Raw genomic sequence first — 27,889 nt, 5'->3', positions numbered from 1 at the left:
ATCCTCACCTGCAGGTGGCGCCGGCCGGAGGCTGGGGCGTTGCTGCCACCAGTGGGCGGGGCAAGGGGCAGCCGGGCAGCCGGGCAGCGGGGCGGGGGCACCCTCACCTGTCTGTGTGTGGGGATTAGCCTGGGCTCCGCGGCCTCCCCTTGCACCGGACGTGGACCCAGGCTGCCGGTGGGCAGGATAGAGGACTGAGCCCAGGCACGCACGGCTGGCCAGGTAGGGCACCTGAAATGCAGATCCGCCAGGCCCGCTGCAGGCCTTGAATACGCGCTGCTAGGCAGTTTCCATGAAGACGGGATCTGTCATAAGAGGGGAGGTAGGGCTGGGGCCCCAGATGCCGGGTTGGGTGCAGTCTCAGAGGAGAGACACGCTGAGAGAGCGCAGAGCGGCCCCTGTGTTGGCTGGGCTAAGAGTTTGGGGTATAGGTTGGGGGTGGTGTGTGCCTTGCTCTGTGGTCTCCCCAAGAACCCTCACTCCAGAGAAAGGGGCTCTGCTCCCCCCACATATCACTACACTCCCTGCCTTCTCCAGCACCACCTGGGGTGTGGTCATGTCAGGGCAGGGAAGGCCCAGGGAAGGGGCTCAATCAGGGGGAGGGGCCACTCTGTAGGGATGCTGGACCTGACAGCGATGCGGTGCTTTGGAACTCCCCTGGGATGGGTTTCTAGCCAGTGGGATGGAAGGGCCTCTCCTTCCTGGGGTGCAGTTGGGGAAGCTAGATCCATCATGATTGTCAGCCCTGAAAATGGAGGCTGCAGTACATCCATTCCTGGAACGAAAAATCAGGCCCCTCTGGCCAAGGTGACTCAGAAAGTCATTCAGCAATGTTCGGGGTCCCCAGTTTAGGCTTTCAATTAGAGCTGAGCGGCTCAGGAGGCCAGATCCCTGTCCATGGCTCCAGGAGTAGGCTTTCTGCTGGGGGACAGGATCCTCACAAACACCTGTGTCTTTGTGGGTCACTCCCCTCTGACAATCTTGGAGGCAGGGTGCAGTTGTGGGAAATCGTGTTTCCATGAGGAGAGGGCCACCAAGTGTTGGGGGCACAGGAGACAGTGAGAAAGAGTCCCACAGCCTTTCTGGAATCAAAAAACTAGCAAATGTGGAAAAGTGCATAATTTGTTTTATTGAACAGGCTGCTTATGTACGTTTGGAGGGCCAGGTTCAAGGACTCTGCATCCCTCCAGGACAATAGCCTCAAGAGTAGAACAGACAGAGTATGAGGAGATGTGGGGTTTCTCCCAGGAATGAGGCAGAACAGGGCTTTCTGCAGATTTGCAAGGAGACCCCGACCACTGAGCATGGGGTTACAACCCCACGTGACCCTTGTCGTGTTTGGGCTCTGGGTCTGGCCTGATCATATATTATTCCAGGTGAGTTCCAGAAACTCAGAGCGTAGAGCTAGAGGGCCTGAGCTTGGAACCCAGTGTGGAGACGGAGGGTCCATTATCCTGAGTCCCCTCAGCCAAATCAATGTAGCTGAGTTCCAACACCACCCAGGCCCCCAGGGTGGCCGTGGAGGGAGAGCAAACCTGGCAGGTGACCCAGGGGTCCCACTGCTCTTCCTCTCCCTTATCTTTGTTCCCTTTCTCCCCGGAAGGTGTGATTGTCTCATGTCATGGTGACAAGCCATCTCTCTTCTCTGTCAGGTGGGGTCCCCACCCCCACTCAGCCTTCTCTCTGCATGGATGCTGAAGGACCAGGCTCACTTGAAGTTCTGAGCTTGAGCAGTAAGTTGGAAACAAAGAAACCAATGGAAACAATGAAACAAGTCATTGTGGCAAAGCTCCCCACCACAGAGAAGCTGCCCTGAGTGGAAGGGAGGGTGTGGGGATGCCCATTTGTTTCCTGTCTCCCAGTGCTCTTCATTTTCTTATTGCAGACCTGCATGGTTACAACAAAATGATCTGCAAAACTGAAAATATTTACTCTCTGGGTTTTACAGAAAAGGCTGACCAGCCTCTGGTTCCCATACCGGTCAAGTGATTGGAGTACCTTTCCAGTTTGCAAACATCTGGGCAGACCCAGGTTTACAAAATTCTTTAAGAGTAGTTACGGAGATTTGCTGCTAAACATTTTTTACTGCTGTATACTTCTGAGCTGAGGTTGTGCTGTGTAATTCTTAGCCGGGATTTTCTTAAACTGTTTCTCTTTTCTTATACCAGACACCTCTAAATTCCAAGGGGAATGGGATGTTAAGGAAGCCATGGAGTTTAGGAAAAAGTTACAGATTTAATTTCCACATAAGCATTGATGTATCCCCATCCTAGGCAGTATCGGTTCTGCGGTATTGATACGGGAACTAAATAGCAACCAAATTTATAGAAAATAGTGGGTCATTGGGTACACAAGTTCTTCTTTTCAACATTTTTGTAATGTTTACAGTTTAAGATGACCATTCCTGAGAAACAGGCAGCCTCTTAGAATGAAATAGCATTTTACCTGAACCATATTCAATTTTTATTTTGTAGACAGCAGGAAGGGCAATCACACATCCAACACTTGGGGACCTCAAAGATAAAATGTAACTTTCTGAGAGCACACTGCCCCCGTCTCCCCCTGCTCTTTTCACTGTCCCATTGTCCCTGAAGGCTCTTTCGTAACTCATGCTCCTGACTCTAGTAGCTCTTCCTCCTTGTTCCTCAGCTGGTAAGTTTACTTTTCTACTTTGACCAAGCAAACTGAAGCCAACAGAAGAGAACTTTCACCAGCAAATCCCAGCACATCCTCTCGCCTTCTGATGTCTGTGACCTCACTCTCGCTGCCCCACCTCTTATTACAGGTGACATCGAAAGCCAGATCATCCAAAAGTCGCCATGGGGGCCATCCATCCAATCTTCTCCAGGCTGTCACTCCCACATCAATCCTCTCTGTCACTACCTCATCTATTTTGTTCTCCTGCTAGTTGTCTCCTATCAGTATATAAAAGTCCATCCTCTTAAAAGAAATGAACAGCACTCCTTGACCCTGATTCGCCCCCACCAATTGCCAACCCATGTCTTTGCAGCAAATCTTTAATGAGTAGTTTAAACTCAATGTCTGCATATTCTCTTGAGCCATCCCATTTTGCACCCACTCTGGCTGTTCCCCTGATCCCTTGCTCTATGGAAACTGCTCTGTCAAGGCCATCAGTGACCCCACATTGCTAAATATAGTGGTCAGTTTTTAGTCTTCATCATGCGTGGCCCTTTGGCAGCATTTGACCCAGCTCTTCCATCACTCCTCCCCCGTGTTCCTGCTTTACTTGGCCTCCAGCCCATCGCTCTGCTTTCGATCCACTGGCTGGTCTTTTGCCAAAGTCTCCTCTTTTTTCCAAACATTTACTGCGAATGTATCCCGGAGTTGGGTCCTGCGATACCTTTGGTGGAAGCAACCAGAATTGGAAATTGACATGCCCTCAATTTCTCGATATGTCCAAATCTCCCTGATTGGCCTTTTCCATTTGGAACTCTCTCCCTGATACTCATATTCTTTTTCTTTCATTCATCTTGCTTTCACATTCATACATGTGTTCTACTGTGTAAATTACTTTTCCAAATTTTGAATCAGTCCATACATATCATGTAAAATGCTCAGATCTCTATTATTTCCACTAAGATGCTCATTCTACCTTAGAACCTTTCTGCATTTCTGTATTTATATTAATAAAGTGAATAGTATTTCTACAAGCCCCATAGTTAAACAGTGTGTTTGTTTGGGGCTATTATGTAACATGAAATAATGATACATCAACATAGTCCTTTTTCATTTAATTTTATGTAGCACCAAGATGAGGTTTTTGCACTGAAGACTGGTTTTATTGAAATTTTACCTATGTTATGGACAGTCAGTTTATGTGAAAGCCCTCATTTCTCCCCTTTTCTGATATATTTTCCATTTGGCCATTATAACATATAACTTGGCATGAAATAAAATTCCAAATTCATTCACATAATAAAATTAATACATTTAAATTACATTTTTTAAAGTTAAAAAGAAAGAAAAAAAAACCCAGACTCCTCTACCTATTAGGAATTTTGGTAGCAATATCTTATAGACTCCTTAACCATGACATTGAAGAACTGAGCTGATTCTAGCCCCTTTCCACCTGCTCAACCCCATCTTGTCCAATCCCCTGTGGATGGAGAGGACATCCATCCCATTTTCCAGGTCCAGATGTTGGAACCATGTTCTTTCTCTCTCTTTCTCTTACACACACACACACACACACACACACACACACAGCAAATCCATCTTGTTAGAAAATTCTGGCTACTCTGTCTTCATTAACCACCTACTCCCTGTTCCCTACCCTCCTAGGAGCCACCTTCAGCCACTTCTTGGACACCAAATAGCCTCCTTCTTCCATCTTTGTTTTTCTACAATCTCATCCACACAGAGTCAGAGGGAGCCTATTAAAGCATACATTGAGGGGGTCGGTGTAGCTCAGTGATAGAGCCCATGCTTAGCATGCATTAGATCCTGGGTTCAAACCACAGCACCTTCACGAAAATAAATAAATTACCCTCCCCTCCAAAAACACCAAAGCAAAAGCATAAATTGGACATCACCCATCCCATCAAAACTCACTAAAAGGGTCACAATTTCATTAGGATCCAGAGTCGTTCCAAAGTCTTCCAGGACCTGACATGCTCTGCCTCTCCGCCCACACTCTCCCCCTCAATCTGGGGGCCTCTGGCTCCGGCTCTTCCTTCTTCCTCCGGATCTATGCTGCTTCAAGTTCATTACTCCGTGAGATCTGCCAGGATTGCCTTGTTCCCTCCTGTCTGCCTCGCACCCCACCGCCATCACCTGAGTTTGCTCATATCACTCGTATTTTTCCCCAAGCTCTTGCTACCCCCAACATGCTGCCTGTTTCCTCTGCTAAAACTCTGAGCCCCCAGTGATGGGGTGTCGTGTCTATTTTGTTGACTAACAAAGCCCAAGAGCCTTGGGAACGGGTCTAGTTACTAGATTCCCATACGTAGTAGGAGCTTATACAGATTTGCTGAATGAATGCAGAGGTCCTGGTCCAATCCGATGGAGCACTTCTGTATCCTGCTCAAAGAATAACTCTCCTTTCCCCTTGAGAGGGGGTGACCACTTCCTTGTTGATCAAAGGCAAGGTCTATTTTCTTTATGCTGTTAACCTTAGGCGGGGAGAATGGGGGATCTTCATTTATATTTTAAAATTTGATTCACTCTGTAGTTTGTCTTCTGTCTATGTATTCTTTTGTGAAACTGTTTATGAGTGATCATTCTTCCATCAGATTGAACAGGATCCAGGGGGAATTACCAAGCCTGTTCCATCGGACATCCTGTGTGTCATGTCCTGTGACCCAGTGGATGCTCAGCACATAAGTGAACCGACAGGAGTGAGTGAAGAGATGGGAGCATCTCATTATTGTGGTGGCTGCACTCTGTCCGATGCCTTGAGATTTGGGGGTTTACAAGTGCGGAGGGTAGAGTTCAGGTCCTCTGTGATCTTCCTGAGTGCCCTGGCCTTACCCATTCACCCAGCCCCCTCTGGGCAGCCAAGGCCAGGAGCTGGGCTACCGGCGATTCTGCTGATCATTAATCCACCTCACCCAAAGTCCGGGGGTAGGAGAGGCCAGCACAACTGGTTATAGGCTCTGGAGTCAGGTCCTTGGAGGAATTCCTCACTGAATGATGTTTTGGACCTTTTATTTTTCTCTATAGCCTTCAGCTGAAGAAACAGATTGCCTTAGATACATGAAAGGTGAGGACACCTACTATCCCCATGGAGACCAGGTGGGGCTGGGATACTGCTGTTTGTACAGCCGGTGGGCTCGTGTTGCTTTGGGCATCCCTGTGCCTGAATTCCTGCAGTACACTCGGTGGTAAGGATGGGGGTGCCTGGCAGGGAGGGAAGCGGGTCGGGAGACTGCACAGCTGGGGTGATGTTAACCTGGGGTGAGCGGGAACCTGCTGATGCATGGCATCTCGGTGTAGGGAACTCTCCACACTCAGAGGGGTTCCCACTCCCGCCGGGGCCCTTTGATCAGGGTGCTGGGCTGTCAGCACAGCAGGGTCCCTGTGAGGATCATGGTGCCTTCAGGTATTGGGAAGTGAGGGGTCAGTGGCACCTAATGTGTTTCCTAATCTGCAAAACTGGAATGATGTTAACCATCCCGCAGGTTCGTTGATGGGCTGGGACACACTAGACAACCAGGAGCTAGAATTCCTCTGTCCCGATTGTTTTCCTTCCTTCCCACTATTTGCTCTCACAAGCTCAGTCTCTGTGTCTCTCTCTCTTTCACTTGTAACTTTCTCTCCTGCTCTGGTTTCATTTGATTCCCACCCTCCTCCCAATCCCCAGATGAGTGAAATTAATTTCTGTGTGTCAATTCCAAATTCCCGGGAAAGATGCTCTGTCCCCTCTGGATTTGTTGTGCAACCAATCAGTTGCAGCCAGAGGAGAGAGTCCCTCTGTGACCAGTGCAGGGGCTCTGCCCAGCCACCCAGCCACCACTGTGGGAGCACATAGCTCTCCGAGGAGGAGGTACTGGCTGTGACTTTGTGTCACTAAGTGTGAATTTATGTCTCCACTTGCCCCACCTTCATCCTCCTAAACAAAGATGAAAATTAAACATTCCCGAGATTTGTGTCATGGAACACTCAGGGTGGGGGCTAAGAGGGCTGGATTCCCTGCTGAGGGTAAGGGGCTGCAGTGACTCCCCAACGAGAGCTTGTGAAGGGAACAGCACCAGCCCCACCGGACACTTAGGGCGCTGAGTCTGCGTGACATTGAGTCAGGCTTCTGACCACAGCTCAGGGGTCTGGTCCGACTGGTTAGTCTCTGAAACCAACCAGCTTTGGATTCTTCAATCCCTTCATGAGGTTTTACCTGAAGTAACAACTTCTGTATCTCTGAAGACAAATGATGAGTACCCTTCACGTAAGGCATTTGCACAGCCCTGTGCGGGAATTTGTGCTGCACGGTCTGCCCGGCGCGCTGACCGAAGTTGGTATTTTACTGATCTTAGAAATAGTCTGGTTTCCTGATGCACTGTTTCACTTAACAAGCAACAGAAGCAACCTCTGTCTGATAAAAGCAAAAAGGGACTTAATGAAAAGATACTGGGAGGTTGCATGGAGTTGCCCAGACCAGAGCCGACCCGGGGGCCGTAGGAGATGTTGGGGAGCCCTAGGCACCCGGCTGGGCAGGGTGTCACCGGGCCCCCTGCTGCCCCAACAGGGACCCTCCTCCTCCTGACCCTCCACCTCAATGCAGGTTTGTGTCCCGGCAGGGCCAGGTCACACTGAAGCCACCAGCACACACAGTAGGGGAGTTGTCCCCGTCTCAGCTAAGGGCGTGCCTGGTGTGGGGAGAGGCCCAGTTAGAGGAAGGCGGTTCCCCTACTGTTCCGAGTTAGGGTGCAAGTGAGTGCCGGTCACTCAGGGGAGCCAGGGTGGTCTGACCTCATTGTGGTGACTATGCCGTCTGAGTTCACTTATTACTTTTTAGGTTGGAAGGCCCAAGAGGGAGAAAAATTGGAGGTTCTAGTACTTATTTTATATTTCCCATGTACCAGGTATAGTAAGCAAGCCACTTGGGACAAGGCCCAGAGCAACCACGTTAATAGGCCATGGAGCAAGTCGTGCAGTCAGGCCCCTGCAGCCCCGAAACCCATGTCCTCATCAGCTCCGTAGTTACCAGTGGATGTTGTAGGGATTTATGGGACTGTGTGCTCCTGTGGGGGCTGGGATGTGTGTGTTTACATCCACATCTTCAGAAATTCGGCTAGAACCACAGCCACTGATTGTGTGCATGGAGGCAGAGGAGGGGAGGCTTGTAGACTCTAGTCCAGCTTGTGAGGAGCTCAGAAGTTGCTCCTTCTCTCCTTAAAATACCAGAGCTGAGGGAGCTGAAAACCCACTGCTCTTCTTAGATCCACAAGAAAACTGAGGGGGAAAGCTGCTCCCAACCCAGAGAGGCAGCCAGGCAGGCTTAGAAAGTCACAGATCCCAGGGCAGAACCGTCTTTTGTAATAACCCCGGGGGCAGGCAGATTTAACAGGTCCCTGAGGCCAGCGGGAGGCTCAGCGTTGGGAAATCTGAGTGTGACAACTCCAGGGGGCCAGTCAGATGGGCCCCCTGCTCTTTTCCATGCATTTTACCTCCAGGAACGTGTCCTGTTCTCAGAATGAAGGTCAGAGGAAAATTCCTCATGCTTCCTGCCTGGAAAGGAGAAAATAACTCTATTGAAATACACCCAGAACATTCTGTTTCATTGGGTGTAGTTGTTTTTTGTTTGTTTTTTTAATGAAAAATTATTTTACCAGAGCCTAACCAACCTGGGAGAAGGGAAATCCCTTCTGTCTCACCCAAATTGGGGTGGGGGGAAAGAGACACACTTGTGGAGGTCACAGCTCAGGGCACAGGCTCATTGAGAACTAATCACAGGACTGCAGATGCCCTGCTCTGTCCCACTCCCCCAACACCTTACCTCCATGACAGTAGGGCCCCTGTGTAATAACAGGAATAAAACTAAAGAAGTAAATGTCTCAGGAGTGTCTAGGGAAAACCCAAAGACAGCGGGGAGATGAAAACAAGGACACTCAGGCTGTTTTAGCCTCTCACACCAATAGCTGTAGCAAACTACACACAGCCCAGCCCCAGTAGATAAACAGACAACCTCACAGAAGAAATTATTTATTTTGGTTCTCTTACCCAGTGCATTCCATGGTGCATTCTCGCCTAGAATTGAGTGGAAGCAAGTCCATCTCAGAAGGGACATAAATGAAGAGGGATGGCTTCCCAGACTCTGATTGGCAGAGAGAGCACCAGCCTGGGTGAGAACACGGTGAGGGGTGGGGTAGGGGGTGGGCTGCCTTCTTCCCCAAATAAGGAACCTTCCTGAGGCCAGCACAGTAGGAGGGAGGGCCATGGGGTGGAAGCAGACAGACTTCTTCCTGAGAACTGATGGGATGCCTCAAAGGGACCATTCAGGTGCCCAAACTGGGCCCTGAGGGTGGAGCCAGTCGGTCTGACTCAGAGCCCAGGACTGAGGTGGGAGCACAGCAGGCCGGTCTTACTTGGCCGGCTCCATTTCACTTCTCCGAAGCCCTGTGTAAAACATGAAATGTGGACGGCCTGGTGAGCACAGCTCTGCCCTCAAGACCTGTTTCAACTCCTCTCTTCCCGGAAAACAGCATCTCTAAGCCCGTCCTTGGTGACCTCACAGAGATCACCCAAGTGGCCCAGGCTAGTGACCGGGAACATGTACCTTCCTGCAGGCAAACCCTGACGTCCACTGATGCATCATATACTGGCAAAGAGTGAGTCCCTGTGCATTGGTCTAACAGCTGCCAAAGGCCCAAGAGGTGGTGTGTGGGACATGCAGGGGTGCAGGAGTGTAGACAGTGCAAAAGTAACTGATGACAGGCGTGCAGGGGTTGTGGAGGGTGCAGGCAGTTCAGGGGATGCGGGAGTGGAGGGATGCAGAATTGCAGAGAGTTGCAGGGGTGCAAATGTGCAGGGAGTGTAGGGATGCATGGAGGTGCTTAGGAACGTGGCCAGGATTAGAAAGCAAGTGCACATCCTTGCAGTCAGCCTGACCCTGGGAGGCTAGTACAATGCTTTGGGGCGGCGGCGGCGGCGGTTGGGAGGCTGCCCGGGCAAGCCGGTAGATTTCTTCTCTTCCCTGCAGCCTGGCCTGGGGTGGGGCTTGGCCGCCAGAGATTCGCCAGATTTTGGACTCCAGGTAAGCTTGCTCCTGGGAGGTGGGGCGGTTAGGTCAGGGGGCGGCGGGAGCGGCAGAGGGGCGGAGCGGGTCTGCCCCTGGCGAACTGGTGGAATAGCTGCCTTGTCCCGGCTGCCGGGCCTGGGAGCGGCCTCTGCTTCCCCAGGTGGCCGGACACACCTGCCCCCTCAGCTTGCTGAGTGGGGAGCGGAGGCGGTGTCGTTAAGCTGCGGGGCCCACGGGGGGAGGGGTCTGCCGCAGGGAAGCCGGTCAATTCGCTCCGCTCTCCCCGCCGGCGGAGCCAGGGGCGGCTTCTTCTGCCCTAGAGGCGGGACGCGGGTCTCCAGGTGAGCTTGCTCCTGGGAGGTGGGGCGGCGGCGGCAGGGGGAGGGGATGTGTTCCAGGGAGCTGCTCGATTTCTTCTCTCCCCCGCGGCCTGGCCTGGGGGCGACCTCTGCCGCCGGAGATTTGCCTGAGATCCGACTCCAGGTGAGCTTGCTCCTGGGAGATGGGTGCGGTGCGGTCAGAGGGCCGGTAAGGTGGTGGCTGAGGGCATAGGGAGGCTGCCCCGGAGGAGCTTGTGGATTAGCTCCCTGTCTGCACTGCGTGGCCTGAAGGCGGCCTCTGCTGCGCCAGGTCCCGGGACACCCCTGTCCCACTTTGTCTTGTGGGGGCGGGAGGCAGGGTAATAAGGGTGCAGGGGTGGCGGTTGTCGGGAGCCTGCAGCGGGGGAGCGGGCCCATTTGTTCCCATCTTCCCCGCGGCTTGTCCTGGGGGCGGCCGCTGTTGCCCTGGGTTACGAGACACGTGTATCCTAGAGGGCCTGACCCCGGGAGTTGGACTTGGTACGTTGGGGGTGGTGGCAGCAGCGGCAGGTTTTCCCGTGGAGCTTGTCCATTTGCTCCCACTTCCCCCCATGGTTTGCCCTGGGGTCGGTCCCTGTTGTCCCAAGATCGCCGGACGTCCATCTCCAGGTCAGCCTGCTCCATAGAGGAGGCCACTTTGAAGTCAGGGGCAAGAGTGGTGGCTGCTGCGGGGGTAGGGGCTGCCTTGGGGAGCTGGTGGATTGGCTCCAGTCTCCCTGATGGCCTGGTGTGGGCGTGGCCTCTCCTGCCTCAGATCACCAGACACACCTGTCCCACTCAGCCTGCTGGGGGAGGGGCGCCCTGGGCGGTGCCTTTAAGGTGCGTAGGTGGCGACGGCGGGGGTAGAAGACATGCAGCGCGGAGCCTGTCAATTTGCTCTCCTCTTCCCTGCGGCAAATCCTGGGGGCGTCCTCTGCTGCCCAAGAAGCCGGATGCCCGTCTCCAGGTCAGCTTGCTCCTGGGAGACGGGCTAGATGCGGTCGAGGGGCAGAGGCAGCTGCGATGGCCGGCTGCCCCGCCTAATGGGGCCACTTCTTCTCCTCTCCCCTGACCTGGCCTGGGGACGGCCTCTCCCCCCCAAGATTCGCCTGACACCACACACCCGGTCTGGTTGCTCCTGGGAGGTGGGCGCTGTGAGATCAGGGGGTGGAGAGGACAGGGGCTGCCCCTGGTGAGCTGGAGGATAAGCTCCCATCTCTCTGGAGGCCTGACGTGGGGGCGGCCTCTGCTGTCCCTCATTCCCAGGTCACACTTCTCCGGGTCATAATTCCCCGGGGTTGCAGTATGGTGCGGGGGCATCGATGTGTTGGCGGGGGTATGGAGCCTGCCGCTTGGGAGCTGGTGGTTTAGCTCCCATCTCTTCCGCAGCTTGGCCTGAGGGCAGCCTCTGTTGCCCCAGGTCGCAAAGCAGTTTCCCTGACAGCTTAGCCACCGGAGGTGGGCAGGATGGGCTGATGGGGTTGAGGCAGCCGCCAAGGCAGCGACAGAGGGGGCTGTCCCTGGCCAGCTGGTCAATTTGTTCCCATCTCAACCTTTGCTGCCCCAGTTTCACAGAACTCCCTTCTCCAGTTTATTCTTCTCCTGGGAGGTGGGCGCAGTGCATGCAGCCCAAGGTCTGGGCTTTCCCCTTGGGAGGGGCAGAACTCTCTTGTTCTCCTTTGTCTTTATTCTTCAGCAAAGTGGTTACTGGACGCAATTCTTAATTCTGAGAATGTGTAGCCTGTGTTACGGAAGAGATGCTGGACAGTGAGTTTTCTGGGAGGATTTTCACATCAGCTGATGCCCCAGGCAGGCAGGAAAGCTATTACTCAGAGCTTCTTAGTCTGGAGTTGGCTGTGGCCCCGCTATCCTCACCACGCTTTTTAAAAATGTGTTACTCCCCTCTTTTTCCTAGGTGACATTTTAGGTTATTGGGTCACAGATTGCTGGCACACTCATCCCTGTTCTCAAACATCTTTTAAACATGGGTGAAGTGATAAGTAGGGGAAGATGATTTACTGAAAGGTAAGAATACTTAAATTCGCATTAAAGCTACATTCTGTCAATCTTTCTCAAATGATTTTTCTCTGATTCTAAATCCACGACCTAGTGAATGTTGTACTCCTGTGTAAATCATTGATCTTCACATCACATTTGTTGAGTGGTCAACGAGATTTGTTAATTAGATTATTCCTGAAAGGAAAAGTTCTGGCTTTTCAGAATTCCTTGTCTGATGTCACCCAGGCAGTCACAGTAGAAGACAGAGCTGATATAAAAATCCCTCAGCTGCCTGAACTGCAAAGCTTCTGGGATTACTGATCCCTGAAATGCAGGTGACTCTTGATGATAATCTGGGGGATGGTTTATATGATCAGATTCTTCCAGTCCTATAAATGGGTTCCATGGCCCCAGCCCCGGGAGAACTGGACATAAGGGCCATATCGTGAAGGGTGGGATGGGAAGGCAAGGTGTAAGAGCTGGAATCACTGAGCTTCCACATTCACTAAACACAGACTCCAGAGCCTAATTGTTGTCAGATTCTGTTCTGGATTTGAGACTGTGTTCATACATGATTCTTGCCCTTCTGGAGTCACTGCCTGTGTGGAAGTAACCTTTACATAGATCTGTGGAGGATGACAATTAAGTAGATGGGCTTTTATGGTTCTCAGAGTGCCCAGGCTTGCTCTTCCAGGCACTCGTGGGACTAACGAGAGTCATGTTATTCACTCATTCACCGATTTATTACCCTTGAATTGATCATTCGTCCCACAGTAAGTGAAACAAGGGATCAGGAAGCTGAGTTTTGTCCCCTGTCCTATCACTGATTGTATCTGTCAGTCGGGCCCCCTGCGTATGCATTGTGAAATGGTGGTATTTCGTGCCCAATGGGGCAGCCCTGTCAGTTCTGAGAATCAGGGTAGACACGTGGGTAGGACAGCACCCTGACACACATGGCACCCCCCCGCCGTGAGACAGCATTGTCGATGCTCAGGTGACCCGATGTAGACCGCGGTGCTAAACCTGAGCATGTTTAGTGATCCTGGTGGCTATGGAAATACAGACTACCGGTCGCTACCTCTGGAGACTCTGAGGGTGTGCACCCCAGAATACTGCATTTTAAGAAGCAATTTAACGAATCCTGATGAAGAGATCTGAGTGTCCCACTGAGAAACACTGGTGTGCGAGGCACCAATATTGAGGATTCTCAGGGAACGATGTCTTTTCAGGATGGTCCAAGGGCCCTCACTTGAGACTTTTGCCTTGGGTTTAATTGTATGTGTTCAGAAGAGATGTCTTTCACTTCCAGTGCTTGTCAGCATGCTCTGTGCAGGGATTTGCTCTCAGTAGATGGCAAAAACTATGACTCTTCAGGTCACCGATCTACAGTGTGAACGATATTTTATTTTGGTTTTCTTTATAGCAATGTAGAGTCTCCCGAGAAGAGATTCAGACTGAACAGCTTTGTGTCAGAATTTGGAAGACTGCTGCTGCCCAAGGTGTTCTCTGGCAGCGCAATGACGAATCTAGGCCCCTCTTTCACTGCTACATCAATGAAGTGGACCACTTGGACAAGGCCAAAGCTGGTATCCCTACCATAGTCCTTTACAGTGATATTCGGCTACAGGAAGTCATCAGATGCAGCAGGTGGCCAGAGGAGGGGCCGAACAGACTCATGAAATGTGACATCCCCAACTTCATCAACACGGACCAGAACTCTTCCTTTGGGGAAGATGATCTCCTGATTTTGTAACTACCGATTGTTCTAGAAAATAAGCCAGTTGCCCAGAACTCACACAAAGACTTGAATTGAGAAACGTGCTTTGTCAGGTATCTTTCTGAAGATGTGAAGTCTGTCTTTGTATGGCAGGAAGTCCCCTTTCACAAAACTGTATGTGTTTGTGTCTGAGAGAGGGAAATGGAGACAGACAGAAAAACGAAGAAGCAGAAGAGAGCCCCCTCAGAAGAGAGCTAGTTAAGGTGAGTTTTTGTGCCTTTAATAAACATTTGGGGTTTTGGGGGGAACAAAGTATTTACACTGTCTTATTCCCCTCGTTGGATACCTTGGCCCCGTCCTCATTGTCAGCGTCCTTGAACGGGGGTTGGCACGGTGCGTTTAATTTGGCGCTGCCACTTCCACGCTCTGCCTTTAGCACGTTGCTTTGCCTGTCAGGGTTGTTACCATTTTAACTGTAAGGTGAGGAGTCTAGAGTAGATGATACACCCCAGCTCTGCTGTTTTGCAAATTTCTGATTTCGTATTCGGATGAGGCTGGGATACACCCAGAGCAGTATAAACCAGGCCCTACCTCCTGCCTACTGCTGGGGCACCCCTCAGGTCTGTGCCTTCTACTCAACCCTTTACTGAGCCCAGCTTTTGTCAGGAGCCCAAGTGCCTACCGGGATGGCAGGGGACTTGTCTTTTGTGGTCACGGTGGCCTACAATTCTATTGGTTGTGCTGAAACAACTCTTCTGAGATCCTCCACCCACCCTTGCTCACACCTAAGGACAGCCCTACGGTTCCTTTCCTAGGAGGAGGATCAATCCATGGTGCATTTTATGACAATCCTGTCCCCAGGAATGCAAGGAAGTTTATCAGCTGAGTGAGGGGAGGTGCCTCTGTGTCCCTGTATCTCTGTCTGCTCACAGTTCCCTGCCACCGGCTACTGAACAAGAAAAGTGCTATTCACCATGCTGTGTGTTTTGCAAATGTGTAGGTGATGGTCTTGTGGCTCGTGTGTGGGCTTTGATTTGGGAGGGTGAAGGGCTTATGTATACCTCATCAACATGTATTCGAGGTGGCCTGGTGCCACACAGATTTGATTCATGAAGGCATCAAGCCTGCACACTGGTTTGGAAACAACTTGGTTTTGATCATTCACACTGCATGCATGGCTCGCTGCTAATCTGTGGGTGATTTTTTCATTTTAGATTTATTCACCCCGTGTCTTGCATAAGCTGATAAATACATTTATTTCACCAGAATATTCTCTGATTCTTTGTTTTCACACAACCAGGTTTTTTAATTCCTTTAAAAATGATTCTGTGTTTATAATGCCTCCTAATTTCTATCATCTCTATGTTCCCAGTGGCCTGAGCCATGCACCAGATTTGATGCCGGAACTGTTCCACCAAAAGAAATCCCTTCGCCGTAATATCTTTTGAGGAAAATATTATTCTTTAAGGCTCTAACAGTAAATCGTAGAACAAAGCATGGAACATTTCTTGTAGTTAATATATGTTCGTGCAAAAAGAAATGATATTTTTATTAAACAATGTTGATTTTAATAACTTTTACAAATGTGAATATTGTTATTCATAATTTAAGTAACCACATAAAATCACAGTTATTTATTATGAAGATTGAAAACTATTTACACGGTCTCTTAATTAGAAGTAGCTTTATTAGAAGACTGAAGGGTATTTAAAAGACGGAAAAATACCCATGATGAGAGCATCATTTTTATTAACTAAATATCAAGAACTCGGCAGGGTTAAGATTTAACCCTCTGCAAGCTGCCAAGTTAGCATGAGGTAGTTTGTGGATGCTGCCAGAAGACAGGACACTCCCCCAGGATCAGAGTCAAAGGACTTCCTGCCAGCACAGCAGGCAGCCTGTGGTTCATGTTCATGTTGGTTCCTGAGTTCCTTTCCTATTGCTGTTGTAACAAAGGACCACAGACTCAGTGGCTTAAAGCAATACACATTCATCTTCTCACTGTTCTAGGGTGCAGAAGTGCAAAGTCAATGTCAGTGGGCTAAAACCAACATGTGGCCAAGGCTACGTTCCACACCGAGGCTCTTGGGAGGGATTCATCTTCCTACCTTTCCCAGCTTGCATAGGTGCTCATACTCCTTGGCCCAGGGCCCTGTGTCACTGTGACTTCTGCTGCCACTTCACATCTCTGTCTCTGACCAACCTGCCTCTCTCCTCTAAGGACCTCCCTGATGACGTTTGCTTTCCCACAGTGATCTGCCATCCCAAGGTCCTTGACAGTCACACCTGCAGAGTCCCTTTTGCCATGCACAGTGACATATTCCCAGGTTCTAGGGATCAGACCGTGGACATATTGGGGGCCATTATTCTACAAAGTTCTTCCCTTTGGCTCCACTGGTTCTTGTCCATCCCACATGCAAAATGCATCCACCTCATCCCAACACCCTCCAGAGTCTCATTTACTACACCATCAACTCAAAGTCCAACATGTAGTCTAACTATTATCAGCTCAAAAGCCTAAATATTTTCATCCTCATCACCTATGTCAGGCATGAGTGAGACCCTGGGTGTGATCTTCTCTGCTCAAAATCCTGCAATGGCTTCTCATTTCACACAGTGAAGAAGCGAGAGTCCTTATGGTGACCTTACAGGTTTCCTCCCCCTCCCCTAGCTGAGCTCATCTCCGGTTTTCTCCCTGGCTCACTCTGCTCCAGCAACACTGGCCTCCCTGCTGGCCCTTGGGGACATCAGACTTGCACCCACAGGCCTGTTGCCCTGGCCGGTCTCTGTCAAACTCATATGCTGAAGTCCTAACCGCCAGGACTACAGAACATGACCCCATTTGGTAATAGGGTTGTTGCAGAGGTCATTGGTTAAGAAGAGGTCATTAGGGTGGGCCTTAATCCAGTATGACTTGTGTCCTGATAAAACGGGGCAATGTGGACACAGAGACATGTGTACATGGGAGATGACGTGATGAAATGTGGAGAGAAGACGGTCGTCTCCAAGCCAAGGAGAGAGGCCTGGACCAGCCTCTCCCTCCCAGCCCTCAGGAGGAACCAGCACTGCTGACACCCTGCCTGCAGACTCCCCGCCCCCAGGGCTGTGAGACAGTGAGCCTCTGTAGTTCCCGTCACCCAGTGTGCGGTGCTGTGTTAGAGGAAGCTCAGCAACTAGCACCCCCTTCTCATGGTCCTCAGTGAGGCCTGCTCTGGCCAACTCATTTTAAACTGGAAACTGCCTTCCCCTTGTCTCTGCCCCAGAAACCCCCTCTCCCTGATCATATTATTTCTATCACCTTCTAGAATACCATATATTTCACATGACTGTCACGACTGTAATTTATGTTCTGCTCCTCCTCAGTCCTACAGGGACAAGGATCCTTATTTGTTCACTGACGGACCTCAGGTGGCTTGACCAGTACCCGTGGTACAGCAGTCAATACAAATTGGCCGGATGGAAGGAGGGATCGTTCCTTACATTCACAGGTGAGTGAACGAAGATTCCGGGGGATTGAGTGTTTTGCTCAGGCACAGAGCTGGTAAGTGTCAGGCCAAGGTGGGTTTCAGGTACCTATGAACCTGAGGGGGGCTTGAGTGATTCCCTTTCCATTGATTAGTATTTCTCAGGTGTCTCTTTTTGTGGCTCTAACTTTTGACCTCTTTCTGTTATTCTTCTAAGCTTTCAACCAGTTTTAAGTTTTAATTCTGCTTTGTCTCAGGTAAACAAATGAAATCTGTAAATATTTTAACTCATTATTTCATCTAAATACATTGTGATTCGTGATGATGTTGTATTTCTGGCCTCTTGTTTTGTGATTTCTATTTGCTTTGCTCTGCTTTTCTCCTGCCGGTTATATCCCTTGCAGTCATGGTTAAGAGCATGGCGTGTAGAGGCAGCCTATCCGGGCTTGGTTCCCTCCCTTGCTAACCATGTAACCAGGATATGTAATCCCTTTGAGACTCACTTTCTTCATATACAAAAAGTGGTACTATCCACCTCAAAGACTGTGAGCATTAAGTGATAAAATGGATGGAGAACTTAGAATAGTGACCGGCCTATTTTGCATTCTTCATTTTGACTTCTTTATTTTTATTCTCTTTTTAAACAATTACTTTAGAGATTACTGTTGAATTTTAATGAACACCCTAGATATTGAAGAATAAAATGTTACTTAACCCATACATTGAATTTTATATACCAAATGATATCTGTATTTTGTTTCCATAAGTTCTGTTTAGTTCTATAAAAAAATTGATCTGCTTTCTTTTACATGATGTCCTGATTGTTCATTATGTTACATATGATTCATTTTGTCTTTTAATGATTCAGTCATACTTATTTTATGCTCTCTCTTAGATTGCTTCATAATTTTAGGCTCTGGAATATTAATCATCCTGTGTTTTCCGGTGAGCTCTTTCTTCCCTGTGGCACTTATTTCCTTCTGTTTATAGTTGTGTGTCTGTGTGTGTGTAGAGTTGTGGGAGTTTCTCTATAGTGAGTACAATTTTTTTCCTATGATTGTCCCTGACATCCTGGTTTATAAAGTTTCCCTAGAGAACAATTTTGTGTTGCTTATCCTAAGGCTCCAGGTGATATGATCAACCTTGAATTATATTTTTCAGTTTGGGAATTCCGGAATCTTACGTGGAGTATCAATTTGGATTCCACATTCATATAAAGCAGGGGCGTGGAGATTAGACTTTTTTAAGGGAGATTTTGTTTTTCCCTAGAGAACCGGCTGTTTCACCCCTTTCCTGCGTGCACAGGTGGAGAACTTTGAGTCTTCCTTTCAGTGAAGAGGCAAGTCGTCCAATACGTCTTATGCAGAGGTTTCTATAAAGGAAGACTCTTCTACATCTGGTATGGACTATTTTTCCTAAATGGACATTGTATCCCTATTTATGTGCAGATGAAAACCCCTTCCCTCCAGGGTGCTGTGGCATCAGCTCACAAGATTACCATTTTGGCGTTAAGTGTCCTCTTTTTATTGTCACCTGGGAACTTCTCTCTCCATCGTTATCTCTGTGTTACTTTTGTTGTATTTTATCCGGCATTACTGAAAGTTTTACTTAAAAGGGATCCTAATTAGCTCTGTTTACCTGTTTCCAGAGCTGAAAGCTTCAGTTCTAGAGTATCTGTTTGATTTTTCTTAAAAATACATTCCAGTATATTTCTCTGGTGAAAGTCTTGACCCTGTTATCTGTTCTCCCATCATTTCCTTATTTTCTTGATTATATTAAAAGTGTTTTATAGCCTTTATTGGTAACTCTGATGCCTACATCACCTGGGGGTTTGCATCCTTTGTCTAATATTTCTTATTCTCATTTTATCCATCATATAGTCTTGACATGTTGCATGTCTAGAAATTCTTTATTACATGGCAGACATTGCAAATGAAAAATCCATATCTTATCTTCCGTAAGAGGTTTTCTACCTTCCCGTTAGGCAGACAGGGTGAGAGACTGATCATCTCACTCCAATAAGGCCCTGAGTTGTGTCGACAAAAGTGCCTTTTTTCTTAAGACAGCTTTGAGGTATACTTGGCAAAATAATTTTCACATATTTAAAGTGTACAACTTAATGCTTTTTGACATAAGTATATCCCCAAGAAACCATGACCACATTCAAGACAGTGAACATACCCATCATCCACAAAACTCTTCTCCTGCATTTTGTTGTCCCTCCCTCCCTCCGCGTCTATTCCCCTGGAAACCATTGATCTGCTTTCTATCACAACATACTGGTTTGCATTTTCAAGATCGTTGTATGAATGGATTCATGCAGTATCTACTCTATGTTGTCTAACTTCTTTCATTCAGTGTAATTATTTTGAGAATCATCTGTGTTGCTGTATTAATAGCTTATTTTTCTCATAGCAGAGTATTGCTTAATGCTGAGTTTTTCCTGAATAGTTTATTGTGAACAGTGTTTGGTTAGACCATCCTTTGTTTCTCCATTTACTTCTTGATGGTTGCGTGGGTTATTTCCAACTTGAGCTATTATAAATAATATTGCATTGGATATTTGGTTACAAGTCTTTTTATGGACATACACTTTTATTTTCTAAAGCATCAGATGAGAAATATCTGGGTTATATGGTAGATAGGTGTTTACCTTTTTAAAAGAAACTGTTAAACAGTTTTCCAAAATGGTTGTGCTATTGTAAATTCCTCGTGGTGTGTATCAGTTCTGGTTGCTCTACTTCCTTGCCAGCACTTTGTAAGGTCGGTCTTTCTAATTGTATACATTCTAGTATATATGTGAACTAGTATCTCACTGTGGTTTTTAAAAGCATTTCTATAATGACTAATGGCATCTTTAATCAGCATCTTTTCATATGCTTATGATCCATCTGGATATCTTTACTGAAGTGTGTTTTCTGGCCTCATTCATTCATTCATTCAGGTGTTTGCATTATTATTGTGTTTTGAAATGTTTTTATTCTGGATCAGACACAAAGAGAGACCTTTACCAGATATATGATCTGCAAATAGCTTCTGTCTATGGCTTGTCTTTTCATTTGCTTAGCAGTGTTTAGAAGAGCTTTGAAGAGTCTTCATTTTTGTAAAGTTCACTCTATCAGTTACTTTTTAAAATAGATGGTACTTTTGGTGTCATAGCAAAGAAATATTTGCCAAACCCAAGGCCATAAAGCTTAAGCCTATGCTTTTTCTCCTAGCTGTTTTATAGTTTTAGATTTCCTATTAAGATCTATGATCCACTTTGAGTTAATTTTTGTATATTTTGTGAGGTGTGGATCAAAGTTCATTTTTTTTTTTTTTGCGTATCACTGTCTAACAATTCCAGCACTACTTGTTGAAAAGATCCTTTTCTCCACTGCATCCTTTTTGAGAATCAATTGTCTATATAAGTATTGGTTTAGTTCTGAACTTTCTATTCTGTTCCATTATTCTATTTTCCTGTTTTACACCAACAGCATACTTTCTGATTACTGTAGCTTTATAAAAAAATTCTGAAAATTAGATAGTGTAAGTCTTCCAACTTTGTTTTTCTTGTTCAAAGTTGTTTTGGATATTTGGGATCCTTTGCATTTTTATATGAATTTTACAATCAGTTTCTAAATTCCTTACATCCTGTTCTACCAAAATTCCACCCATGTCTTTGGCCATCTCCAAAGCCGCATTTTCAGAAGTCTCTCTAGATCCCAGGTGAAAGGAATTTGTCTTTCTTCTGGCTCCATTCACATTTCATATTATTTGATTACATTTATTCATATTTGGCTGTATGTACTTGTCTGATCTTTCCAGCCATATGGTAAACCTCTCAAAATTAGGAATCTTGACTTGGTTCCCTATATCTGCTGAGAAAACTAGTTCTATGCTTTGCAGCAGTGAGCCCTGCATTAAGAGGTATCTGCAGCACACATCTAGCTCATTGCTTGCATATTGTCAAGAAATCCTGCAGATTTAGAATTGTTTATTGATTGTTGTCTCCAAGACGTCTCAGTCTTTTTTTATTTCTATTGCTACTGCTGCAGTTTCAAAGAACAATGGCTAATTATTTTCCAAGTATCAAAACATACTGTAATTGAGTTGTGATGTAAATTATGTGCTGCTGTGACTTAAAAACCTGCTTAGTGTTCAAAGGCTCCTTCACTCATGGAAATTTTGGGAGAATGACATATCTTTAGAGATAGCACTGCTGACTTTGGCGACCTGAGCAGCAGTATCTGAACTCACTCCTGCTGTTTTTCTAGTGTCCCATCTAGCCCTCCTCCAGCCCTCCATGGGGGGACATGCAGTTCTGCCCTTGAAAAGCCTGTTGCTTCTCAAGAAGACTTCCCTATGAAACATAATCATGTCCTTCTTGTGGGGACATTCAGTCCAGTGACCTGACAGCAGGGGAAAATGTTTAGTCTGCTCTTGGTAGAGCCTAAACTCTTCCATACGTATTAGAAGCAAATCCAATGAGGAAATTGTGTTGGCATCTAACAAATCAGCATAAATGTCTTATGAGGAAGATCAGCTTCCCCATCCCACTCAGGCATCATGTTGATGTGACACTCACCTTGGCTAACATTTTCTCCTGTGTGCAACGTAATTTTCAAGACATTATGAATGGCTTCTTGTTTTTCTTCCCTGGTCTTTCTACATTCACTATGTCTGGTGAGATTATATGAATCCTGCTTATTTTCAGCCCAGCAATTACCCTTTTTAAAGGATCACGTGTTTAAAAGGCTAGTGGACAATTTGTTAGAAGATAAAATTCCTTAAATTTTGGTCCTGGAGTTGAATCTTGGTTAGGGGTGAATGAAAATTCCCATTAAAATTTTAAATTCAGTGTTACAAAGTTTTAAAAATAGTTAAATATTAGTCAATTTCATTAAACACTTTAGCAGTTATTTACTTTTAAGCCTGTTTCTGGGGCATTTTTTTTTAATGATTCCCTCTCTTTATTGATTCCGTCTTTATCAGAATCCTTGAGAGGCCCTTGTCATCACTGTCAGTATCATCATCATCATCATCATGGAACTGATTCCTCTGGACGATTCTAGGAAAATAAAGAGATCGGTGGAGTTATGTGTAGGTCAGTGTGTGCATATACAATAAGAACAGTTATCAGACATTAGATGCAAGAAATCCACTTTATTTAGAGAAGAATGTGGTCATGAAATCCTGATGTGGTGAATGAAGGTAGCAGTGGGAACAGAATAGTCAGTGGAAAGGAGGAGGAAGTGAGCGAAGCGGGGAGCATAGATCCTTGGTTAGCCGATCATCAAATTGGTGAGAATGAGGGGAGTGTGTTGGCAGAATCATGTCCCTCCCCCGCCACAGGTTAGCCAACTGTGACATGTTTCTGTACATGGTAAAAGGGATGACAGATTATATTAGGAGAAAAATCTTAGAGGATTTCTGCCTTCTAAATTGTCTATTAGCCTTTTAAACCCGTGATACATTATTAAAGATTAGTGGAGGGCCACAAATAAAAAGGATTCATATAATCTCACCACACATACTGAATGTAGAAAGACTAAGGAAGAAAAACAAAAAGTCATTCATAAGTGCCTTGAACCTTAAATTGCTCATGAGAGGAAATGTCACACAAGGTGAATGTCACAGCCACATACATAATGCCTGAATGGGAGGGGAGAAGGGGATCCTGAGATGAGACAATAGGGTGAGTAGCCTGGATTGTCCAGGTGGGCCCAATGTAATCACAGGGGTCCTTAAAATGGAGGACATAGCCCAGCTGAGTTTAAACTCAGAGGGAGGTGTAGCCATGGAGCAGTGTTCAGAAAGGCTGCTGGCCATGAAAATGGAGGAAGTCGTGGGGCACAAGCTAAGGAACTTGGGTGACCTCTGGAAGCTAGAAAAAAAACCAAAAACAAGGAAACATTCTCTTCTAGATCCTCTAGAAGGAAGGAACCCTGCTGTTAAGTTGAATTTAGCTCAATGAGAACTGTGTTGGATCTCTGACCTCCACAGCCATAAGGTGATAAATCTGTGCTGGTTTAAGTTGTTAAGCTTATGGAAATTTGTTACAGTGGTAATAGAAAAATAACATAGTGGGCGGTAGTGTAAGGGATTAAAGGTCTAGGCTGGGGTGTGGAGAGGATTCTGACATTTATACTGAAAAACAACCAGGTGCAGTGGGAAGGTGTCTTAAGGAAGACCTACCTGGCAGGGCTGTTAAGACGACTGTTTGGAGTGAGGAGAGCATTGGATTAGAGGAATCAATTAAATCTCTACCAGAAAAATAAGGAATAAAATAACAGGGCTTCAGTGTTAGTGGATGCAGGAATGGAAATGTGCAGAGGAATATAAACATTACTTTGATATTAGCTACAGGTTTGATGACTGCATGTTGGGGAGAGTTAGCCGATGTGTGGGCTGAATGTTTGCATCCTCTCAAAATCCATATGTCAAAACCCCATCTCCCAGGGTGATGGTATGGGAGGCGGGGCCTTTGGGAGGTGATTACTAGGATAAAGTGAAGTCATGAGAGTAGAGCCCTCATGAATGGGATTAGTGCCGTTATAAAGGGTCCCAGATTGCTTGCTTCTCTCTGCTCTCTGGCCCGTGAAGATAGAGGGAAGACAGCCATCTTCAAGCCATGAAGGCTATTCTCTCCCAGATACATTGACCTCAGCCTCCAAAACTTAAGAAAAATGCTGGTTGTTTAAGCCACCCGACCCACGGTAATTTGTTACAGCATCCCAGACTGACGAAGACAGGGGAGAATGCCTCTGAGTTTGGCACTGATTGCCTGGAGAATGCTGAAACCCAGGGAAGTGGGCAGCACAGACGTTTACCCATTTAATCCTGGCAACGTTGTACGAGATAGAGTCTACATATTTCTCGCTATTTAAAAGGGAAGGAAAAAGAGGCACAAATAACAACAACAACAACAACAACAACAATAATTTTTCGAAGATTCACACAGAACCCCCTGGAGGCAGAGTGAGAATTTATACTCAGGCAGGCTGACCCCAGAGCCCCTGCTCATAACTACTTAGTCAGATCACCTTGCTTATGTGGATCAATTTTTTTCAAGTGTGATATGAGGGTACTGTGTCCAGTAACTTATAATTTCAAAATACCTCTCTGTAAGGGAATCATTAGTCGCAGGCTTTGCAAACCACAGAAAGCTAGACATACAAAAATAACTCGTTAGGGCAAGATAACCAACAATGTTTTTAAATATTATACTTGCTGAACTTTTGCAATAAAATGTGTATTTATAATTCTGTCTGGCTACAGAATAACTTCATAATCCTGAATGTGGCTGGTGGCTCCCATGGTGGGCAGCACGGGCCTAGAGAATTTAAGTGACTTGTGCAGCCTCGCCCAGGAAGCTTGTGGTGGGATCAGAGCTATAGGCTGGGACTTTTCCTTCCTATCCAACAAGTCCCTTATGGAGGCTTAGAAGCTTCTCCTTTGGTGCTCAGCTGTCTATCCGTACATATGACATCTTGTCAGGTGTCCCAGCCTGCTCCTGAACATCAGCCAGAACCCACTTCTGCTCTTTTCTGGCCAGGTAATACATTCTAGCAACTTCCATTGACTTCTTGGCATCAGTTCTTAGCTGGAAGGGTAGTGGCTAGAGATGTAAATGTGTCCACATGGCAGGGTTTTCATACACATAGCAGGAGTTGTCAAGAGAAGAAAACGTCAGGAAGACGAGTGGAAGCAGGTCATTTAAAATACCAAATGGGTACTTTCAATGTATGTTTGTCTTTCCAAGTCCATACTTGTTCTGCTTGTGCATTACAGACCAGTAAATCGGGAGAGCAGGTTTTGCGGCAAGAAATAGCAACTTTAATTTGGAAAGCCAGATGAGAAGATGGAAGTCAAATGTCCTGGAAAACCATCTCCCAAAGTCAGAATTCAGGATCTTTTTGTATTAAAAAGGGGAAGCAGGAATGCTTGGTTGTTGCAAACTTCGTTTATGAATTCTTTGTTGTTAGAATCTTTTGTTCTTGCAGCTCTTCACCTGGGTCAGATCCGTGTAAACCTCCAACAAACAAATGTTATTTCTATTTTGTAACTTGTTATCTTTATACGAATGGAAAAGTGTTAATTTCCATTAAAGTCAGAGCCTTGAGGATAGCGTCTCCTGTATATTTCAGGCTTTAGGCAACATTGTTTTACAAAAGGTGCAGAACGAACAAGACTAAACCTAGGAAAAAGGGCACAGGTTTAAAGTCAAACGAACAGATCTAATATGGAGTAAGATTTGTTCTTTCCTATTTCAGTAGTGCCATGGAGAAGGCACTTTGGGCAGCTTTTTGTAGGGTCCTGGAGGCTTTCTCTCTCAGCCTCTGGGCTCCTCTATGGTAAACCCTTCACAGCTGTCTGGCCTGCTGGAAAACCACTCCGACTGTTTTGCCCGGAAGATGTGTTCGGTTTATAACTCATATCTACTCCTTGGAAAACAACTCAAGAAAAACTCAGTTGGTTTTCCACCAGCCCTTGGCAAGGTTGAGGGATAGCATGTTATTATTTTATAAAATAAATTAAAAATAAAAATAAAAATAATAATAATAAAAGAAGTCTTAAAAAAGCACTGGGCACATAGGAGAGAGTCAATAAATGTTTCCTGGCTTAAATTAACAGTGATGGCTCAGTGAATCCATGGCTGCTGTATTTGCTGTGCTAGTTACTCCTTTGCTCCATTTCAATTTTTTTTAACTGAAAAAGAAATACATGCATATGGTTAAAAAAATTCAAACAGAGCACAAATTACACAAGTGAAAGAAGTTTTCCCTCATCCTCTGTTCTTTCAGCCCTCCCTGGAGATGCCACTGTTTACTATCCTTTTTGTGCTTTTCCAGATATGCTTTGCATATTCCCACCTATGTATGCAAATTCCTTTAAACGTTTACTTATTTTTAACTTATAGGGGTTTAAATCCTCAAGTGCCTTCTGCCCGGGTAATAGAAAAGAACAAATCTGACTCCATACTAGAACTTTTCCTTTGACTTTAACCCTGTACTCTGTCTCCTAGGCTTCATCTTGCTTGTGAAACAATGTTGCCTAGAGCCTGAAATATACAGGAGAGACTATTCTGAAGGCTCTGACCTTTAAGGATATTTAACACTTTTTCATTCATAAAAAGATAACAAGTTGCAGAATAGAAAATAACGTTTGTTTTGCTGGAGGTTTACAGAGATTTGACTCAGGCGGATAGCTGCAAGAACAAAGGATTTTAACAAAAAAGAATTCCTACACCAAGAATTTGCTACAACCAAGCACGTAGGAAAGGAGCCTGAATTCTGACTTGGGGAGATGGTTTTCCAGGACATTACTTTGTCATCAAGGTCTACAGAAACTTGGTGTTCCATGCCCCAACACCTGGTCTCCCAACTTACTGGCCTGTCCTGCACTGAGGAGAATGAATTTGGACTCAGTAACACTCCTATCTACCCAGCAAGCTGGGCACTGGAAATGAGGACAGCTCTCCCACACCCAGGGACCTACTGTGAGCCCTTGATGGTTCCCCTAGGGTGGGGTGTGGTTTAATCAGGTGGGATGGGGACTATGCACCAACACTCAGGCAGTATGCTCCCTCTGGGGCTCTGATTTTATACCTCCCACTCCCCGCCAGCTCAAAACCTGGGATAGTGGAGCTAAGGCAGAGATCTTGCCTGCCTGTTTCCCAGCGTGTAAAAGGGGAATATGTACTCTTCCCAAGGTAGTTCTGAGCGACAACACCCTCGGGTGCTTGGTTCCCAGAGCAACAGGAAACACATATCTGCGTGGGGGCAACGGACGTGATCCCATAGGGGTTCTGCAGAGGCCTCGACTGAAGGGCTGGACCAAGGAGATAAAATTTGAGCTGCGGGCCTTGAAGTGTTAGAGAAGGGTGCAGAGGCAGGACTGCTGCCTGTTTCGGGGTGCCGCCGGAGGTAAAGCTTATTCTCTCCATCTCTGCTACTCCCCTCCCCTCTCCAGATCCCTCCGTTCTCTCTGCACCTCCTGTCCATCTATCTCCCTCCACTTTTCCCCTCCTCCCTTCCTCGTCCCATTTTCTCCCTCCCTCACTTCCCCAGCTTCTCTCGCAGAAACCAGAGGGTCGCTGGCACGACTGCGCATGCGTAGTCGGTGCCAGCTGGACCGCCGGTTGGAAGCTCCAGCTCAGAGCCGGGGATCGGCCCCAAAGGCTTCTCAGTTCTGTCGCCCTTTAGGCCTTTGGCTTCTGCCCGGGGCCGGGACCTCCGGCTGTGGAAGTGCAAGGTAGGGGCTCCCGGGAAATGTTCAGGCTGCTGGGGGAGTGTGGTCCGCGTGTCACAGCCCGCGATGGAGCGAGTCAACGTGTGTTCAGCTGAATTGCTCGGGCCAGGCCCCTCTGCCCCAGCGCCTCGGTCACACCTGTCCAGGGCCAGGTGTGCACCTGCCGCCTCTCGCCCCAGCCGGGCTCCCCTCAGTCCGCGGCTGGCGTCCCCTTCCCCTCTCCCGCCTGCGAGAACTCTCCTCCCGGGCTTCCTCTCCTCGGCCGCCGACCCGTCCCCACACCTGGGGGGGCTGTGTCCCGCGCGGGCCGGTTCTGCGGACCCGGACGGGGGCGGGCGGCTGGGGCTGGCCTCCGAGCGGGGCTGCCGCACGCGTCCCCCACCCAGCTCTCCCTGCCCCACGACCCCGGGGCTGCCCTCCTCTCCCTTTCCTGCTCCCTGCGGAC

The 27,889-nt window shown here is 47.4% G+C and overlaps 1 protein-coding gene and 2 long non-coding RNA genes across 3 annotated transcripts in view; all 3 read left to right on the top strand.

Annotated features, from left to right (window-relative positions):
• The first annotated feature begins 25 nt into the window (after nucleotides 1-25).
• Nucleotides 26-9,709, top strand: LOC140687555 (uncharacterized). The gene is made up of 7 exons (XR_012061937.1): nucleotides 26-222; nucleotides 1,604-1,733; nucleotides 5,253-5,357; nucleotides 5,683-5,722; nucleotides 8,681-8,798; nucleotides 9,243-9,284; nucleotides 9,656-9,709. It is a non-coding gene; the product is annotated as an uncharacterized lncRNA (long non-coding RNA).
• Nucleotides 9,710-9,961: 252 nt separating this feature from the next.
• Nucleotides 9,962-13,723, top strand: LOC140687556 (uncharacterized). The gene is made up of 4 exons (XR_012061938.1): nucleotides 9,962-10,177; nucleotides 10,808-10,999; nucleotides 11,948-12,057; nucleotides 13,454-13,723. It is a non-coding gene; the product is annotated as an uncharacterized lncRNA (long non-coding RNA).
• A 31-nt stretch (nucleotides 13,724-13,754) lies between these two features.
• The window catches only part of LOC140687545 (trafficking protein particle complex subunit 9-like), a 79,896-nt gene continuing 65,761 nt past the window's right edge, over nucleotides 13,755-27,889 (top strand). The window contains exons 1-4 of the mRNA XM_072944673.1: nucleotides 13,755-14,010; nucleotides 17,111-17,235; nucleotides 18,481-18,610; nucleotides 27,166-27,447. Coding sequence (XP_072800774.1) covers nucleotides 27,305-27,447 — 143 coding nt within the window. The 5' untranslated portion in view covers nucleotides 13,755-14,010; nucleotides 17,111-17,235; nucleotides 18,481-18,610; nucleotides 27,166-27,304. The remainder of the gene's footprint in view (nucleotides 14,011-17,110; nucleotides 17,236-18,480; nucleotides 18,611-27,165; nucleotides 27,448-27,889) is intronic.

Source organism: Vicugna pacos, chromosome 20 (assembly GCF_048564905.1).
Source record: "Vicugna pacos chromosome 20, VicPac4, whole genome shotgun sequence".
Classification (NCBI taxonomy): Eukaryota; Metazoa; Chordata; class Mammalia; order Artiodactyla; family Camelidae; genus Vicugna; species Vicugna pacos.
The sequence above is the reverse complement of the archived record's forward strand: the minus strand, read 5'-3'. Positions and strand labels throughout refer to the sequence as shown.